Consider the following 18,087-nt stretch of genomic DNA (forward strand, 5'->3'; position numbering starts at 1 on the left):
GAGAAAGCTCTACCCTCCAAAATTTTAGTTAAGGAATAATCATGCCTTCTCTAACAAATGTAAGGGTGATATATTAATAATACATGTCTACTATCATGGATTTTATTACAGAATTACTATTAAGATTGTTATTGCCTTCTAACTAGTCTTTTCGTGCGTTTTATCTACCTCTTAAAAGCTCCTTTTGAGGTAGATCAGTCATTTTACCCCAAAGAATCAACAGAAAAGTTAAATAAATGCCCATACAAAGTTGAAACCTGGTTTAATTTTTTTCAGTTCTTACTGGTTCTGTGTTCTCCATTACATCATGCTTTCTTAACATGTTAGTTAAATGGTCATGTGGTTTCTTTTATTTGAATGAAAAGTTTAGCTTTACTTTAAATGCTAGAGAAAAATAGTGACATAAAAATACCTACATTTGAGTAGTTTATGATTAGCTCCTTTAGTGGAATACTTCAGAGATTCTAAAGGGAGAGATGAGATTATTAAACACTCTTTGGAGTGATTTTGAAGAGAATTTATCAATTTATCAATTTTTTTTCTTTTTACTATTCAAATGTATAGGGAGAATTCTCTTGGCAAAACCAAGCTGCTGCTGCTGGTAGCAGTTGCCTTTTTTTTTTTTTTTAATTTATTATTTTTTATTTATTTTTTTATTTTTTTATTGTACTTTAGGTTTTAGGGTACATGTGCACAATGTGCAGGTTTGTTACATATGTATCCATGTGCCATGTTGATTTCCTGCACCCATTAACTCGTCATTTAGCATTAGGTATATCTCCTAATGCTGTCCCTCCCCCCTCCCCCCACCCCACAACAGTCCCTGGAATGTGATGTTCCCCTTCCTGTGTCCATGAGTTCTCATTGTTCAATTCCCACCTATGAGTGAGAACATGCGGTGTTTGGTTTTTTGTCCTTGCGATAGTTTACTGAGAATGATGATTTCCAGTTTCATCCATGTCCCTACAAAGGACACGAACTCATCATTTTTTATGGCTGCATAGTATTCCATGGTGTATATGTCCCACATTTTCTTAATCCAGTCTATCGTTGTTGGACATTTGGGTTGGTTCCAAGTCTTTGCTATTGTGAATAGTGCCGCAATAAACATACGTGTGCATGTGTCTTTATAGCAGCATGATTTATAGTCCTTTGGGTATATACCCAGTAATGGGATGGCTGGGTCAAATGGTATTTCTAGTTCTAGATCCCTGAGGAATCGCCACACTGACTTCCACAATGGTTGAACTAGTTTACAGTCCCACCAACAGTGTAAAAGTGTTCCTATTTCTCCACATCCTCTCCAGCACCTGTTGTTTCCTGTTTTTTTAATGATGACCATTCTAACTGGTGTGAGATGGTATCATCTCACTGTGGTTTTGATTTGCAGTTGCCTTTTTAAAGAGGCTTATACCATGATTCTTTGAATGGTGCGCTGTTATTGAGGGCACTGAATGTGTAATGACAGTCCATCCCTAAAGCCAACATATGATAGATGTCACTAAGTTCCATATAGATAGATAATTTAAAACAGGAACATAGGTATATTCCATTGTGGTACTACTCATATGATAACCCCAAAATTTGCAATAATGATGAAAAGGAGAGTTGCTGATGGCTAATATGCCTCTGTACAAAACTGAATCATCTTCAGATAGCAACTTGTTGGAATTAGAGTCACTTCACATTATTGTGCATTGTACTTTGTATAGTTATGGTTTTTCCTTTGAATAAATCTTGGCAGAGATAACTCATAGGAGTATAACTCCATGAAAATATTTGGAGGAAGGACCCAGAACAATGAAATAATTGTTGGTGTGAAAGTGAGCCATATGGATTTTCAGAGTGTGAACTAATTATTGTATATTGTATTTTTTCATCCTATGTATTCGGGGTTTTTTTTTCCCTTCCTTTCTAACTTCCACCTATCCTAACACACACTATTCCCAGTTCTCTAGATGTTTAAGTACAAAAATGTGTGTAAGTGTGATTTTTGTCTTCATCAACATCATTTCCTATCTGGCAGGCTGTTGCCCTTAGCAACAGGAGCAGAAACAAGCCTGAGACCCAATAACTGCAAGAAAGAAAAATCCTTTTTAATGAAGTGTTAACTACTCTTGCCCTTCCCATTGCTACATAATGCCTACAGAATTGTTCAAATAGCCATTGTTAATGTCTTATTTCCTCAGTGGCATTCACGTGATGAACCTTCATATTAAGGTTGCTCTGACAAAGTTTTACATTTGTTTTTGTAAATTGCCTCATTAGAATATCATGCATCCCAGCAGAGAAATGCACCCAAAATATATGTGCACTTTGGTTTTCAGATTGCATATTTGGCTGATACTTGTTCATTTAAAACCCCTCAAATTTTCACACCTGGGGAATTTGGAAAGAACAGTGCAAGAGTCATCCAAAATCAACACCACAACTGTATTTCTCTTTGAAAAAGATTAATGAAAAATGCAAACTAAAAGTCACTTTCAATAAGTTTAGCAAAAGGGAATGATTTCAGTAGAAATAACTTTTTTCTAAAACTTTCAGTTTTCCTATAAAAGGACAACATTTTTGTCTTAAAACAGCACATACATTGAAAACAAAAAAGCTTTTCAGATACTTCTAGAGAGATTTGTTTTGAAAACAAAGTTTGAGTGAGAATCTGGGAAATAGCAATGCCACATAAAAACATTAGCTTTATGTAAAAGAAGTACAGTATATCTGAAAATCAGTAGAATAGAAAATCTAAGAAGATTTTTAATAAAAAAAAGTATAGATAAACATAGCTTTAAAAAAGAAAGTCTTTGAAAATGCTATTTGAGGTGATGTATCTAGAGGAACAAGCCTGGCAAGAATCAGAGCTGATAGATTACAGGGGTGATCACTAATGACCCCAGATTGTATGCACTAATGAGACTTTAGCTGCACAGAAACATCAGATACACTGTCTTCCAATCCTCTAAAATATTCAAAGCACTTTCAAATTAAACTTTAGTAGAGAGTTTTGGTGTCTGGATGGGAACAGCATATAGATTAGGCATCTGGAGGGACATGAGAAAAGATTGCAAATAATAGACTCTCAGAGGAAAGGCGGCAGGGTACCAAAGATGAACTTGCTGGACATCGTTTATTTTACTTAAAGTAATCCTAGTCTCATGGTTCTTTAGATGTGTAGGGGCAGAAAGATGTGATACCTTTCCTTACCCGTCTTAAGAGTCAAAGCTGACACTCCTGTAACAAAAGACAAGAGAAAAACATAAGTGTATTTAATCAAAGTTTTATGTGATACACGAGCCCTCAGAAATGAAGACCACAAGACTCAGGGAAAGCTGTCTATTTTGTGCCTAGGATTGCTGAAGAATGGACAGTCATATAGCAATGTAATTGGATAAAAGAGAAAGTGCTAAACTGTAATAGACTGGGCAGGGAAACCCAGCAAGGCCATCCAGATTCTTCTTGGTGTCTGTAGCGTGCCTTCCCCTGGGTATGGGGCAGGACCCTTCTGGAATGAGGGTCATCAAGGGAGAAGGGAGAGAGTGACCTTTCTAAGTTTTATGGCATGCTTTCAGGAGGAGGAATTCTGGTTTCTGTGACTTTCTTCAAGGGGAAAAAGGTGGATCATAGGAGGGCAGGAGAAGGACAGAAAGACCTTGCCTCTGAAGCTCCTCCAATCTCCTTCAGTTCAAAGTACTCAGCATGCCAAAGTCCCATATTTGGAATATGGTCTTTTGAGCCCCCAACAGCTGCAAGTTGTAATTATCTCCAGAACAGATGAGTTTATTCAATGAATATGCATGCACTGTCATCCAGAAAAAGCTGAACAAACCAGCCTCAAATGGAGAACAGCAGCAAGACGTTCATTTCAGTGCCTTAACATTCATATAATTCAACATCCCCATTACCAACTAACAAAATATTTCCCTACACCTACTATGCTGATTCTTATGAAAAGCTAAGGTTGCTATTGCATAATGGTACACAGAAGAGTATGTGTAGAATTTAATGCCTCCTGGATATTATGCTAGAATTCAGAGTATATTGGGAAAACACACTAACCAGAAAGATGGGAAAAGATGAAGAGGAAGGAAAACAGTGGTAAGATATGGACCTTCTACTATTTGTATATTGAATTAAAAGAGCTAATGATAAACTATCAGGATATATGCAATGTAAGTTATAAGAAAGGACTCTTGAAACAAAAGGGACAACCTGCAAGGGGGAGTCTTGAATTAAATAATTAACTATCTGAGCACAATCTAGTAATATGGTGAAAGGAAAAGCATCCAAAATCCACTTTTCTGGGGAGGATAGGAGAAAGAGAACTAGGGTGGAAATGGAAGTATTCTGAGAGTCCTATTTTAATAGTAGGAAATTCTTGGTAAGGGAAATAGTTCGTACTGTGTCATCAGGCAATCGTAGAGAAGTATGTAAATGATTGTGAATTCAGGGGCAAGAAAATAATCTTTAATGAGGGTGAATTAGAACAGAACTTCCAAATTATCAAGGGGAAATATTGAATTAATAGCAATGTTATCAAGATAGCAAAACTAAGGAAAAGAAAAATACAATAAATACACTAATATAAAATAATAAACAATGTAGTATTCTGTGTCCTTGTAAAGGAAGATTTAATATCATGGGGTGTCATTTACCATAAACACATATCCAAAATAATTTTTTTAATTGAGGAAAAACAATCTAAGAACATGTATGAATGAATGCCTAAGTATAACCAGAAAATATTTTGAAAAAAGAAAACAAATTTGACCTCCTAGATATCAAGGAATGATATAAAAAATTATTGTAATTAAACCACTCTGGTATTGAGAACAATATAAATAAAATAGGTAATGGAATAGGATTAAGAATACAGGATAAATCCAGAAATAGATCCAGGATATATGTTTCAATCTCTATATCTAGCTACCTACCTACCATTTAAGTAGTAAAAGGATGAATTAATAAATAGAACAAATACAACTGGTTACTCATCTGAAAGGAAGTAAAACTAAAACCCCAGCTATATCATGTACACAGAAATATATGACTATAAAAAATTTCACAAATTTAGTTTGGCAAAACTTACCATACAAAGTTAAAGGACAAATAGATTTGAAAAAACAGTTGTTACTCAGAGGACAGACAGGGTTAATATCTATAACATACATAGAGCTCTTCCAATTTGCCAAGCAAAAAGTAATCCAATAGAGAAAAAATGACAAACGGACAAAGGATGTGAAGAGCCAATTCATAAAAGACTAAATTACCAAAACGCTTACATAAAAATGTTGCAAATACATAAAATCGTTCCAATTGGGAAATGCAAATAAAGTAACAGTGGGCTGTGGTTTTACATTTATTCAACGTGTTAGCAATAGGGATTCAAGATGATAACACCTACTGATGGGGAGAAAATAACTCACGTTGTTGGAAATCAAGTTTATCACAATATTTTTGCAAAGAATCTGTTAAGATATATTAAATGTATATATACTTTGACTCAGATATCTCACTCTTGGGAATATAACTTACAGAAAGATAGTATTAACTAAAAATACATGTAGAAGAATAGTTGCTTGAGCATTGCTTTGGGTGACAGAAAACTGGAAAGCTCATCAATAGAGGAGCAGTTGCATAAATTGTTACATAAACACTGTGAAATGTTTTGCAGCCTTTAAAAAGAATGAATTTGGGCTATATTTTAGGTTTGGAAAAATTTAAATGAGGTGGTGTTGAGACAGCCAAGTAAAAAGGGCTCCCGGAGAATCTCCAACTGGCCTGCACACAGAGAGGACAAGGTGGAGCCGCGGGAAGTTCTTGTTGTTGGCAGAGGGGAGGAGCGTGTCCTCTCCTGTTACTGGGTAGTAACCTGGGATTCAATTGGTGAGATGGGGGCCCATTAACAGGAACCCCTCTCACTTTGCTGAGTTTTTTTCGTTTTTCACCTAATAAATTCCGTTTTTCTCACCCTTCTATGTGTCCATGAGCGTAATCTTTCTTGGTCGTGTGACAAGAACCCAGTTTTTAGCTGAAATGAGGAGAAAGTCCTACAACAGTGTTAAAGTGAAACAAAAATATATTATGAAGAGTGTAATATGAAAACTTGTTTTTAAGTTGAAAAGCCCTGTATATTTTTATGTGTTTATATGTGCTGTGTGGGGATGATTATCTGGACATGAAGAAAAATAGAAACAGTGGACACCAGGCTTTTGGTTGGCATCAGTTATCTGTAATGGGCAGATCTGCATGGAGAAGAGGAGAGAGGTAAAGGCAAAGCAAAAAAAGCCACATAACACTGCTAAAAGAAAATAAAGTATGTAATATTACCAAATTTAAGTATTTATGTGAAAATATATGTGTGTGTATATACACACATGCATACACAGTAGGAATACCTTATCCAGAGGGAATATGTTCCAAGGCCCTAATGGATGCCTGAAGCCAAGGAGAGTACTGCACCCTAAACATCTATGTTTTCCTATATGTACATTCCTATGATAAAGTTTAGTTTGTAAATTAGACACAGTAGGAGATCGACAACAATAACTAATAATAAACTAGAACAATTATAACAATATACTGTAATAAAAGTTATGTGAATGTGGTCACTCTCTTAAGAAACCTTATTGCATGTAATATTTCCAGATGGCAATTGACCACAGGTAACTGAAACCACAGAAAGTGAAATCACAGATAAGGGGTGATACTGTATATGCAAATATAAAAATAAATAATTCAGGGAAGAATATCACAGAAATCCTCTTTGACTAAAAGCACCTCTCTATTAATCATCAATATCAGGCCAGCCTCACAGAGCTTAAATCCTTAATGTTCTGCACCATATATATTTTCTGAAACAAACTAGTTTTTGTTTTCTAGAAAAGTTAACTGAGAACACATAAATGAAGCATATGAAGAACTTAAACACTGAATTCTTTTCCATCCTCCTTTTCTCCACCAGTCACCATGGTTTCAACTTCTTAGCATCAAGTCTCTTTCTCTGTCCCAAGCCCCACCAACCCGTGGGGCAAGTGCCAGTTCTCACTGCACTTCCAAACTCTGCCCCATTGTTGAGTCTCCCACTTCTCAGTCCAGGGCCCACAGCATAGGAGAAAGAGGTCACGCAAAGAAATAAGTGAGATGTTGTTTTAAGTTGGAATCTGTATTATGCTTTCCTATAGAAACATTTTATAAATCTAGCACAAATTCGAACGTGTACTGGAGTTCACATAATATTGTGCATTAAAGTAGGCTTTTGAAGACTACTCTGGGAGAATAACCACCGGCTGTAATCCTGTTTCTAATGGAAAATCCAAATCCAGTATATTGTACACCAAAAAAAAAGACCCCTTATAAATTAGCTTGTAAGAACCAACTGTAAATTGGGAACTATCTTTATGAAAAAATTTTATAAATTATGAAGTTCATATACAAATATTTATGAAAGTGATCTAATTTTGACTTGCTGGTGGACTTCACTCTTATGACTGATTGGAATTATTTTCCTTCAATTTTCACTGCTACCATTGGGACCATCCTGAAGCTCTCCACTAAACCATAGTGGCCAACCTTCAAAGGTAGGTCTTTAGTCAAGGCTTTATTCATAGTCAATTATCACAATTGTTATACTCATTTTTGCTAAAGGGCTTGCTCTGAGATTTTACCAAATGTTTCCAAACTGAAATAGAAACCACAGGTTACAAGGAAGTAGAAAAGAAAATTAACATATTTTAAGCAACTACCATGTGCCATGGCATTTAATCATTACAATAACTATGAGTAGGTATTCCAAAGACGGAAACAGACTCTGACAAGTTTAAACAATTTTTCTTTTCTGGCATCAAGTACGCAGTGGAGCTAGTTCCTTTTTAATGGATAATAACTAATTATTTTTAACTTTTATTTAAATATAGCATATACAAATACTTTATAAATCACAAGTGTTTGTTGTTGCATTTTCACAAAGTGAACAAATCCTGTGAAACCAGGCTCCAAATCAAGAGAACAAAAGAACATGACCAGAATCTCAGAAGCCACACCAAGTGTAACCTTTCACTCACAATCCCCTCCCCAAGGTTAACCACTCTCCCAATTTCCAGCACTTCTACCATCAGAGTAGCTTAGATTACATTTGCTTTACTGTTTTTGAACTTTCTGCACATGGAATCATGGAGTATGTACTCTTTTATGTCTGGCTTATTTTTCAACATTATGTTTGGGCAATTCATTGGTATTGTTACGTAGAGTTGAGCTTGCTTATTCTAATTACTTATTCCAATATCCCACTGTGGGAACATACCACAATTTGCTTAACCATTCTAATATTAATAGACATTTGAATAGTCTGTATGTTTAGCTTTTGAATAGTAGTTCCATGAACATTATTGTGCATACATGTCTTCTAGTACACAAATGTACACATTTATGTTGGATATACACTTAGGAGTGTAATTGCTATATCATGGGATTTGCATTAGAAATCTTGAATCATTGATGTTCTTTTTAACTTCTAGTTTTCCAAAGTGGTTATACCAATGTACACTCTCACCAGCAGCATATCAGAATACTTACGGTCCACATTCATGTCAATAAAGGCATTCTTTGTAGCTAGGTTTCTGACTCCAATACCCAATGCTCCTTTCCTTTTACCTAAATTTTATTTAAAGGTAAGAACTTGGTAACAATTCTCTTTTATAAATTCCATAATTCTTTCTAAGATTTTCATTCTTTGTTCATTGAGTGATTTTCCTTTTTTGTACTGGAAAACATATTTGTGCTGAATAGAATTTAGCAGCGTTATCAGGGTATCAGAGGCCTCGTGTAAATATTTATCTTCAGTAAGCCCGGCCTCTTCTATTTTTTCTGCATGGGTAAAAAGAATGGCTGTGTAATTCATCCAAGCACGTCCAAGAAGTTCCTGAAAGAGAGAAGTTAAATAACTATTGAACTTGAACTATATTCCTCAAAAATGAGCAAAGGATTTATTACGGTCCCATATAGATAGCCAGCAGATCCATATTATTATGTTTCCGAAAGCTGATATACAATGTAGGAAATGAAGACAGGATCAAGTATTGTAAGTAAATGGAGGGAAAAGGCTTGACTTTCTGAAAAAGGCAGGATTAAACAGGGAATTAAATTATCTCTTTTATTTTACTATGATAATTGATATATACACAACCTCAAAACTGCATATTATCATTGCTGCATAGATTTTTCAACATTCAGTAATCATTTATACTTGTCTGACTACCTGACTCCATTAAAGCCACTGAATTTAAGTCAGAGGACCTTAGTCAAGGGAATTGTTTTATCTTTTACTTTTTGTAGAAATGTGTTATCATTATCATTAAAAGCATCTACTAAAGATATAAAATTACATAATCTGTGAAGAATCTATTGATTAATCAGGTGACATGTAATGGAAAAGCTAAGATAAAAATACATTTGGTGATTTGGACGAACCACAAAATATTATAACTGTGAGTCTCATCTTCCTGACTTCACATGCTTAGAATGGAACCCAATTTATCTAATGACTTCCTCTAATGTGGTTGAAAAACATTGAAGATTGACGTTCCTCTGTTTAGTAATATGTGGAAGTTGGTTATGTAATAAATTCTTGTTTGATTAGTGAATAAAAGCTGGTACAAAGCAGAAGTAACAGCATGTGGCAAATTGTTCATGTAATATAAAAGACATCTAAAAATAACCCTTGAATTTTTTGGGATATTTCTAAAGTTACATGAAATCACAATGTGACAACAAAATAACATTACCTCCATTCCGAACACTCCTATTACCAAAATATTTCCAAAGCTACTACCAGTTTATAGCAAGAAAAATACAAAATGCCTAGGAATAAACATAATAAGAAACACCCAAGACCTTTAATAATCAGAAGAAAGAAAGAAGGGAGAAAAACTAACATTTAGTGCCAGATATTATGCTAAGCACTTTACATGTTTACTTCTTTTGAAGCTTAATGCAATTCTTTGTGGGAGATACTATTATTATTTTCTCCATTATGATATTGGCAAACTGACTTATAAAGACTTTGAGTTATGCGTATTAGTACAAACTCTGGTTTTAAAAAATTATTGAAAATATTGAAAGATAGTCTGGGAAATCAATGTACACAAAAATACAGGATTAGAATTTATAATATTGAAAAATTAAAAAGAAAGAAAAGAAGAAGGAAATAAGAAAGAAAACAGAAAAGGAAGAAAGGAGAAAGGAAGGAAGGAAGGCAAGCAGGAGTAAGGAAGGAAGGAATCTGGATAGGTAAATCTAACATGAAAATACTCATGAGAACTACGGGACAAAACATTTAAAATTAGAAACATCACAATCATGGTCACCAATTACAACTGATACAGTCTGGCTTTTATCAGAGTCATTTATTTATACATCAATTTTTACAACTTCATAGTGAACTCTGAAGGCAAGATTCATGTCTTTCCATATCAATCAAAGCTTTTAGCACATTGTAAACTCTCAGTAAACAAATGTTAAATTAATTTGGAATTTAGACCCTCATTATCAGCTCAAATAGAAGGCTTAGGGTTCTATTTATTTCTTTTGAGGGTTTGGTTTTGAAGTATAATTAATCTTTGTAAAGCTTTTATTTTATTTTTTTTTTTTTTGCAGTTTATCATCATGAATTTGCCTGTAGTCTGGACTATTTTCTATTCAGAGGGACTCTTTCAAGGAATAGGTCCAAACTTTTTCTTCATATGTGTTCAAAATTTTTCTATGTATACCCACCATAGAATAACTGCATATTTCTATTCCTTCTAAAAATACCCTGCTTAAAGTTTCACGATCAGTATATTAGGGAATAATTACTGTAATAGAAAGATTCTAAACTTTAAAAAATAAATTTTTAAAAAATTAATGTCCATATAATGTCAACATCCCATTTTGCCTAATGGTAACGTAGCAAAATTAGCAGACCTCTTTAGAGTTTGTTGTATATTCAGTATATCGTTAACAGGTCTCTGCTGGAAGAGGAGTCACAGAGTTGCAAAGTAAATGAACAGTGATGTTATGGGTTGAATTGCATCCTCCGCCAAACTCATGTGTTGAAATTCTGATCCCCAGTTCTTCTGGATGTGATCTTATTTGGAAATAGGGTCATTGCAAATATAATTCTTTAAGCTAAGGTCATTAGGGTGAGTCTCTGTCTAGTATGATTGGTGTCCTTATAAAAAAGGGAAATTTGGGCAAAGATGCAAGTCCCGGGAGAGTGCCATGCGTACATGAAGATAGCCATCTACAAGCCAAAGAAAGAAGCCTGGAACAGATCTTCTCTCACAGCTATCAGAAGGAGCCAACCCTGACAATACCTTGATTTCAGCCTTCTAGCCTCCAGAACTGAAAGACAGTAAATACCTCCTGTTTATGCCACCCAGATTGTGGTACTCTGTTACAGCAGCCCTGGCAAACTAATGCAAGTGGCTAAAAAAATTAATAAAGTACTAAGTTTATTAGATCTGGGCTCTGGGAATACAGCGATCCCTGGATCATTTTCATCAGAATCACCTGGGAGGCTTTCTAAAAATGCAGCAGAACCATTAGGGCTGGAGCCTGGAATTTGAATTTTATAAAGCATTTTAGATGATTTATTCCTTCTGCAAATATTTATTGAGGGTCTACTTTGTTCTAGGCATGTTCTACATGGCAGGGACAGGTGTGGAACAAGACAGACATATTCTGTTTACAGTTAGTGGAGATTTTTGTGTACTGAATTAACTTAGGAAGGGAGACAGACAGGAAAGAAATACTTTCAATTTGTTTCAATTGCAAGTGTGATAGAAATTATGTTAGCATTATAAAGGTGATCATTTTGCCAATTTTGGGGTGGAGGTGGGAAGTAGGGGTAAAAAGGAAAGATCAGACAAAGTGTCTTGCATGTGATGATGCAGTGACCAGATTCTTAAAAAATATGTAGGAATTAACAAGGTAATTAATGTAATCAAGCATGATTGACATTGTACAGCATTGAGATTTTATTTCTAAACAAGTACTGCTATTGATCTTTGATCACTCTTATCTCTGAAAGATTATCAAATTTAGAGCCAGACCTGGTATTCACCAAGTACACTATGAATATGATCATACTGATTGTCAAATATCAAAAGGTTTTCATACAAATTATTAGATAGCTACAGCTCTTAACTCCTTGAGAGCCATCCTAAACTTACCCTTAGGTATGTATTGGCAGATGTGTGGATCATACCTGTTATTAGACATTTTTGAGCCCCACTGACTTAATGGATAAGATATTTGCCTCCTTAAATATTTTTGAAATACAGTATTGCTACAATACAAGTGCATGGTAAATAAACTATTTGGCACAAGCAGTCCTTTCTTGAGTTCTATATCATAACACAGAATTATTTTCTTTCTAGGTTAGTACTTAATGAAGTAAATGGTTTAACTTTCGTAGTATTTCTTTTGTTCCTGTTTTTCTGTATTGTAACATTAACATGTTCCCTTTTGGTCTCCACCAGACATTTCCCATACTTTAAACCACAATCTCATTCAGAGAAAATGAGTTAAAGCACCTAAGGATAATAGATTTGTAAGCTCCATGCCACTTAAAAGGCCACGTGTTCAGCCACTATGAAGTTTTCACATATTTATAATTATTTATGAAAGGATGCTCGTATCTTAAACTGTGAGAGAAATTGCACTTTTCAATTACTGCCAAAAACAGAAGAGAGTGGTTGATTTAGCTTAAAATCTTTTAAGTCGATTTTGGCCAGAAAATTGTTGAATATTTGAAAGTAGTGTTGCTTGCTGAATAGTCATCATGTTAGTGGCCAAACATGTTCTCTATGGACCCAGAGAAAGAATAATTACAGTTGATTGATACCTCACATAAAAATCCAAAAGCAAGATAAGTCAATGTAAGTTATCTGGTGTTAATAATTTAAATATAGTACTAAGCTAGATGAAAATTTTACAATCAATCATGAATTGTTTAGTTTGAATGCTAATGGGTATGAGTCCATTTAGTCCTTTTGGGACTACTGGTTAGGATATAAACGTTGTTATCCAGGAATTATGTTCATTTTCCCAGGACCTCACCAGCCCTGCCCCATTTGTTTGTGGTTGATGAAATCATAGCATCTGGACTTTTTGGGGGGAAACAAACAAACAAAAAGCCAACTATTACATCAACTGAGAAAAAAATTATCACGGAACAGGAGGACAATCAGGACCACTTTTTTATACTTTATGCTATTCCCTTACTCTCACCCCAATTAAAACATAACATTTTCCTTTTCAGAGAGCCAAAGCTGAATGATAATTTCTCATTAGGCCAGATCCAGAGAATATTCAACCTCAGAGATCATCTGTATAAACTGCCTCATTTTACAGATGAGGGTATTGAGGACTTGTGGTGTTGAATGACTTGGCCAAAGTCATATGGCTGATTATTGACAGGCTTGGACCTGGAACCAAGGTCCCCCATCTTTCCCACTAAATTGGGGCTTTTCAATTTAACCATACTAAGCCAGTGAAGATTTTTCCAGATTTTTTTTCTAAATTAATAAAAAAGTTACTTCTTATGGTTATAAATCAGGGCCATGTAAATTTGATATTGCTCTTATTTTCTTTGTAAGTCTACCAGGATAAACCTAAAAAACACTGTTTCCTAATTTTAGGTTAAGACAAATACTAACAATAAAATAATAATGTCCAGAGCTATTTGCTGTGCACTTGCCACGTGCCTGTGCCTAAGCTATATCATTTACTGTTAAAAAGGCATTAATCCCACAAGTAACCCAATGAAGTAGACACTACTGTCTTTCTCAATTTACCAATGAAGTTGAGAGAAGTTACTTGCCCGAGATCACAAAGCAAATAAGTAGCTAAGACTTGAATACTTTAGAACCCATCTCTTAATCTCTATGCTATCTTGCCCATATCTTAGTTCATTTGAATGAGTACTCAGTCACAATCTCGGTAGTGATCTTAACAATAACAACAACAATGCTAGTAATATTTTACCATTTTCTGTGACCTACTGTAAGTAGGCACAATACTGAGCATGATGTATTTATTAAATATAATGCTCAGAACTCTTAATATACATAAAATTATCTCCACATTACAAGTAAGGAATTGAAACCAAGAAAGTTTTAGTAGCATTTATAGTCATACACCTATAAAGTAATTAGGCTTGTTTTTTTAACTAAATTCTAACAACTAAGCCCATAATCTTAATTTAGTATTTTCAGGCTCTGAATTAGCTTTTCTGAGCTTTTTGTAAACACATTCGTATGCAACCTCAACAGTTCGGTTGTTGATTATGAAATAAAAGTACATGCTTGAAACTTGCTTGTACACAGTAATAATACAGAATATCATAATAGTGGGGGGAAAAATGGACCATAGGCAATACCTAGGCACAATTCCTAGTGCAGCTTGGCTGTATGCCCGCTCTTTCCTGAGGTGACTATATTATGTCTTCTCTGATTCATTATTTGTGGGTTTATAAACATTCAAATGAGATTCCAGATAATAGTCGAATAAATTCTTCCTTCTATTTCTTGATTTTGGGGACATGACTCACTGATATCTCTTTCATTTTGCTGTAAATTAATAAAGGCCTAACAAAAAGAAAAAGGGATCATTTGGGGAAAATGTTTCCATTGTCACAGCCAGTAGCATATAACTCCTCTGCAAAATATTAGAGTACAAATTGGGGAAGATATTTAAAGAGACAACAGGGAGGCATGGGAAACAAGAAGCTACTTCTCTGACTCTGGCTTGGTAGACTCCTTCTACAGCACTAGTCAGTGCCCCTGCAAAGGGGTAAAAGAAAGAAGGCAGATACTCCATACTCCATTTTGCATCAGCCAGGAAGAAAAAGAAATCCATAGTGTGCCTGAAACCTGAGGACTTAACAGCTTCTTCCTCCTTCCTAACAGCTGCGGGTCCTGTTGAATATTCAGACATTCTGCAACTGCTTCCAATCTGTGAGCACATATAGATGGCTGCCACCAGCAGCTGAGGCACCTTCAGGAAGATCATAAACAGCCAGCCTGTGCTTAAGTGACCATCAACCAAAGACCGTAGTAGAACACTGGAATAGGTCTGCAGTGCTCCCAGGGATCATAGGCCACTCAAGATTATTAAACCTTGGCTGGTGATTTTCTTGGGAGATGGAAGTTATTTATTTCAGAAAGAAATATTTGGGATCTGAGGTTTGCCCTAGCTCATCTCCTCGCTGCCTTCAATTCCTGAATTGCACACTAATTTGGAAGGCAGCTGTAAGAGAAGACTATATGCCAAATATTGTTTTAAAAGACCAAAGACATGTATGAATTGAGTTCACATATATAAAAAAGCCTCACAGATGACATTATTGTCCTATATCCTAAAACTAGTAAAACCTATTTTCAAAATGTATGTCATTTAAAATAACCTTTTGGGCTCAGCACAGGTTCATGGTAGGGAAATATTGAGACGTATAGAGAGAGTCAGGGTAGCTTTTGAAAAAGAGTTGTTTATGTATTGACTGCATTTACTGAATTATATCCATCTATAGCCTCATCTAAATGTTTACTTAATAATAGCTTTAAATGAATTTTTAAGAACTGTCTAAAGATTCTACTGATGTCATGGATGCAGGCTTCCCACCACTTGATTTCTACCAGAAACATTGCTTGAAATACAGGCTTTCATAATTTGGAGGAGGCTGGTGGGCTTTCTTAGATCCCATGTTGTTTCTTAATTGCAATCATCTTCTATTCTTCTTTATTTTTGTGTAGCAGGTCCTTGGTTTTTCAGGAGTTACATGATGAGCATTTTTTATGCTCTTGTCACCCTGATTTTTCCTCTAGTTTCTTGTGATAATACATATGGCTGGGTTTTTTTTTCATTTTTAGAAACATGCACAGTTACTGAAAAACAATGCGTGTATCTGTCATGTAGAAGTATCTTTTCTAGTTAAAGGAAAAAAAGTCTTCATTAAAACAAAGTAACTATCTTTCTGGGCTGTAACAGGGCCTATGTCAGTATGAGCCGAGACTGAACCAAAAGAAGGGTAGCATTTTTACAAGTTCTGCTTGAACAGAAAAGATCTGTTCACCATTCTGTAAAAGTTTAACTGTGAAGCTTCTAGTAGACCTGGTGTCTCTGAGCTCAGTGACTCATTGAGGCTCTGGAGTAATACTAGTGAAGTCCAGCAGCTAAATTTAGATTGACTCAGACTGAAGAATCAACAGATTGAATAGAATAGTGCTCTATTCTATTCAATGAATAGTTTCCAGGAATTGTTAGTAATAGTCTACATAGGGCTGTGTGGACTATTGTTAGTAATAGTCCACATATCATATACACACACACACGTACACACACATACACACACACACACATATACACATAAACTCCCAACTCCTTCCATCTTCTAGCTGTGGTCGTGTCCAGGCCTCTTATCCAGCTCCTCTCCTTATTCACAGTTGGAGACTGTGAATAAGCCTCCAACTTAGTGACTTATAATGAATGAACAAGCAAACAAATTGGAATAGACCACCAGGGAAAGGTGGCATGTGTTATTTATGCTCAACCTGAGGTCCCTGTGGTCTTCCTTTGGCTAGAATGGAGCAGTCACTTATGCTACAGCTGATAAGGCAAGCAAAGAATCTGAAGTTCCGAATTGTTTTCCTATAAATAATGCATAACTCTCCCTTGAATGCTCACTATGACTTAAGTCTTATGAAACCCCCTCTTGTTCATTATACTACTTTGGCACTTAATGCATTGTCTTTTTCTGGTTTGTTTATCTAATTTTCCTCTTCTAGACTGTAAACTTTCTGAAGGAAGGGCTCGTGTCTCATTTAGCAGTAATTAAGCACTGTTTAGATGCTCAATAGAGTGTTCAATGACCAAGTCAGTGAATGAGCACCCATTTCTTGGTGAACTAGAAGAGATTGTCCCTTTGATGCTGAATGGATGCAAGTCAGTGTTTAAGTTCAGCGATTCTAAGATCTGACTGTTTTTGAGAAATACATGGAAAATTATGAAAATACAGATATGCAGGCTCCACTCCTGAGATTCTGTTTCAGTACGTTTTGGATCAATCTTCTTTAACAAACAGCCCAGTTGATTCTGATCCAAACAGTCCAGGGAAAACATTTTACAAACTTATTTGGGTTTTTTGTTCTAGGAGTTTGAGGCTTGGTTAACCTCTAAAGTTTAATATCTCAATTTTTTTTTTCTACAAACCAGTTGTAGAATGGCTGATTGGGTTCCTCTGAAGGAAGTCATAAAAATGACTTGGGAAAATCAAATAATTTTTACTGACTATTCCTAGGTGACCAACACTTAGTTGTTTAAATTATTATTTTTACCAGTTAATGGTTCTTTACTATTAGGATAATGTCCTCCAAGAAGTAATAATGGCATTAGTGCAATTGCATCTTAGTATTACCTGGATCATCTGGACTGGGTCAGTTACTTCCTGCCCACAGAAAGGCACATCTGCTCTCTGAACCAGGAGTGCAAGGTGGAGACCCTCTTGCCCTAAGTGATGTGCCAGAGCCTCTTTGACTTCCTGTTTCACATAGCTCTTGCTCAGCCTGCTGTGTGGATAACCTGGAGTGTCCAACACCTGGACCTGCAGGGCTACCTCTAGCCCACCTCGACGCATGAAGCTGTGGAGGTGACAACTGCGGCCCAGGCTACAACATGTGGTCACAGAACAGGGAGCAAAGCTGCTGTGAAAGTCTGTGCTTCCCAGCAGAATGTTTCCAGCAGAACTTTTTCCACTCTGAGTGATGCTAAAGAGGGCCAAGTTGATGATGATCTTGTTGGGGTCTGTCATGGCTGTAGGAAAACAAAGGCATAGCACGCATAATTAGGCTTCTACATTCCCCCAATGTAAGGTTTCTTACCTGGCCTAGTTGCACTCCAAGTACGATTTTTGATTTGTTTTCCCTTCATTCGTAGTGACTAAAGCATGGAGGAGGACTGCTCCACTAAAGTAGAGATGCCCCAGTGACAGAAGGGAATGTGGAAATATTACTAGTTTACAATGAGGAGGGAGAGAGAAGTCAAATACAGATAAGGAAG

General features: G+C 35.7%; 1 protein-coding gene across 1 annotated transcript; it reads right to left on the reverse strand.

The window, feature by feature from the left end:
• Window positions 1–8,653: 8,653 nt before the first annotated feature.
• Window positions 8,654–17,839, reverse strand: GIMD1 (GIMAP family P-loop NTPase domain containing 1). The gene is made up of 2 exons (XM_003257742.1): window positions 17,447–17,839; window positions 8,654–8,914 (listed from the first exon to the last, which is right to left on the reverse strand). The coding sequence occupies exons 1-2, from the start codon at window positions 17,837–17,839 to the stop codon at window positions 8,654–8,656; spliced, it is 654 nt and encodes a 217-aa protein (XP_003257790.1).
• Window positions 17,840–18,087: the final 248 nt, after the last annotated feature.

Source organism: Nomascus leucogenys, chromosome 9 (genome assembly GCF_006542625.1).
Source record: "Nomascus leucogenys isolate Asia chromosome 9, Asia_NLE_v1, whole genome shotgun sequence".
Classification (NCBI taxonomy): domain Eukaryota; kingdom Metazoa; phylum Chordata; class Mammalia; order Primates; family Hylobatidae; genus Nomascus; species Nomascus leucogenys.

What these genes read in the sequence shown, in the direction of transcription:
- GIMD1 (XM_003257742.1), bottom strand. Translation starts at nt 17,839, where the DNA reads ATGACAGACCCCAACAAGATCATCATCAACTTGGCCCTCTTTAGCATC. An exon ending in ACCCAGTCCAGATGATCCAG is followed by an intron (nt 8,915 to 17,446) that starts GTAATACTAAGA and finishes TCTCTCTTTCAG; the next exon opens with GAACTTCTTGGACGTGCTTG.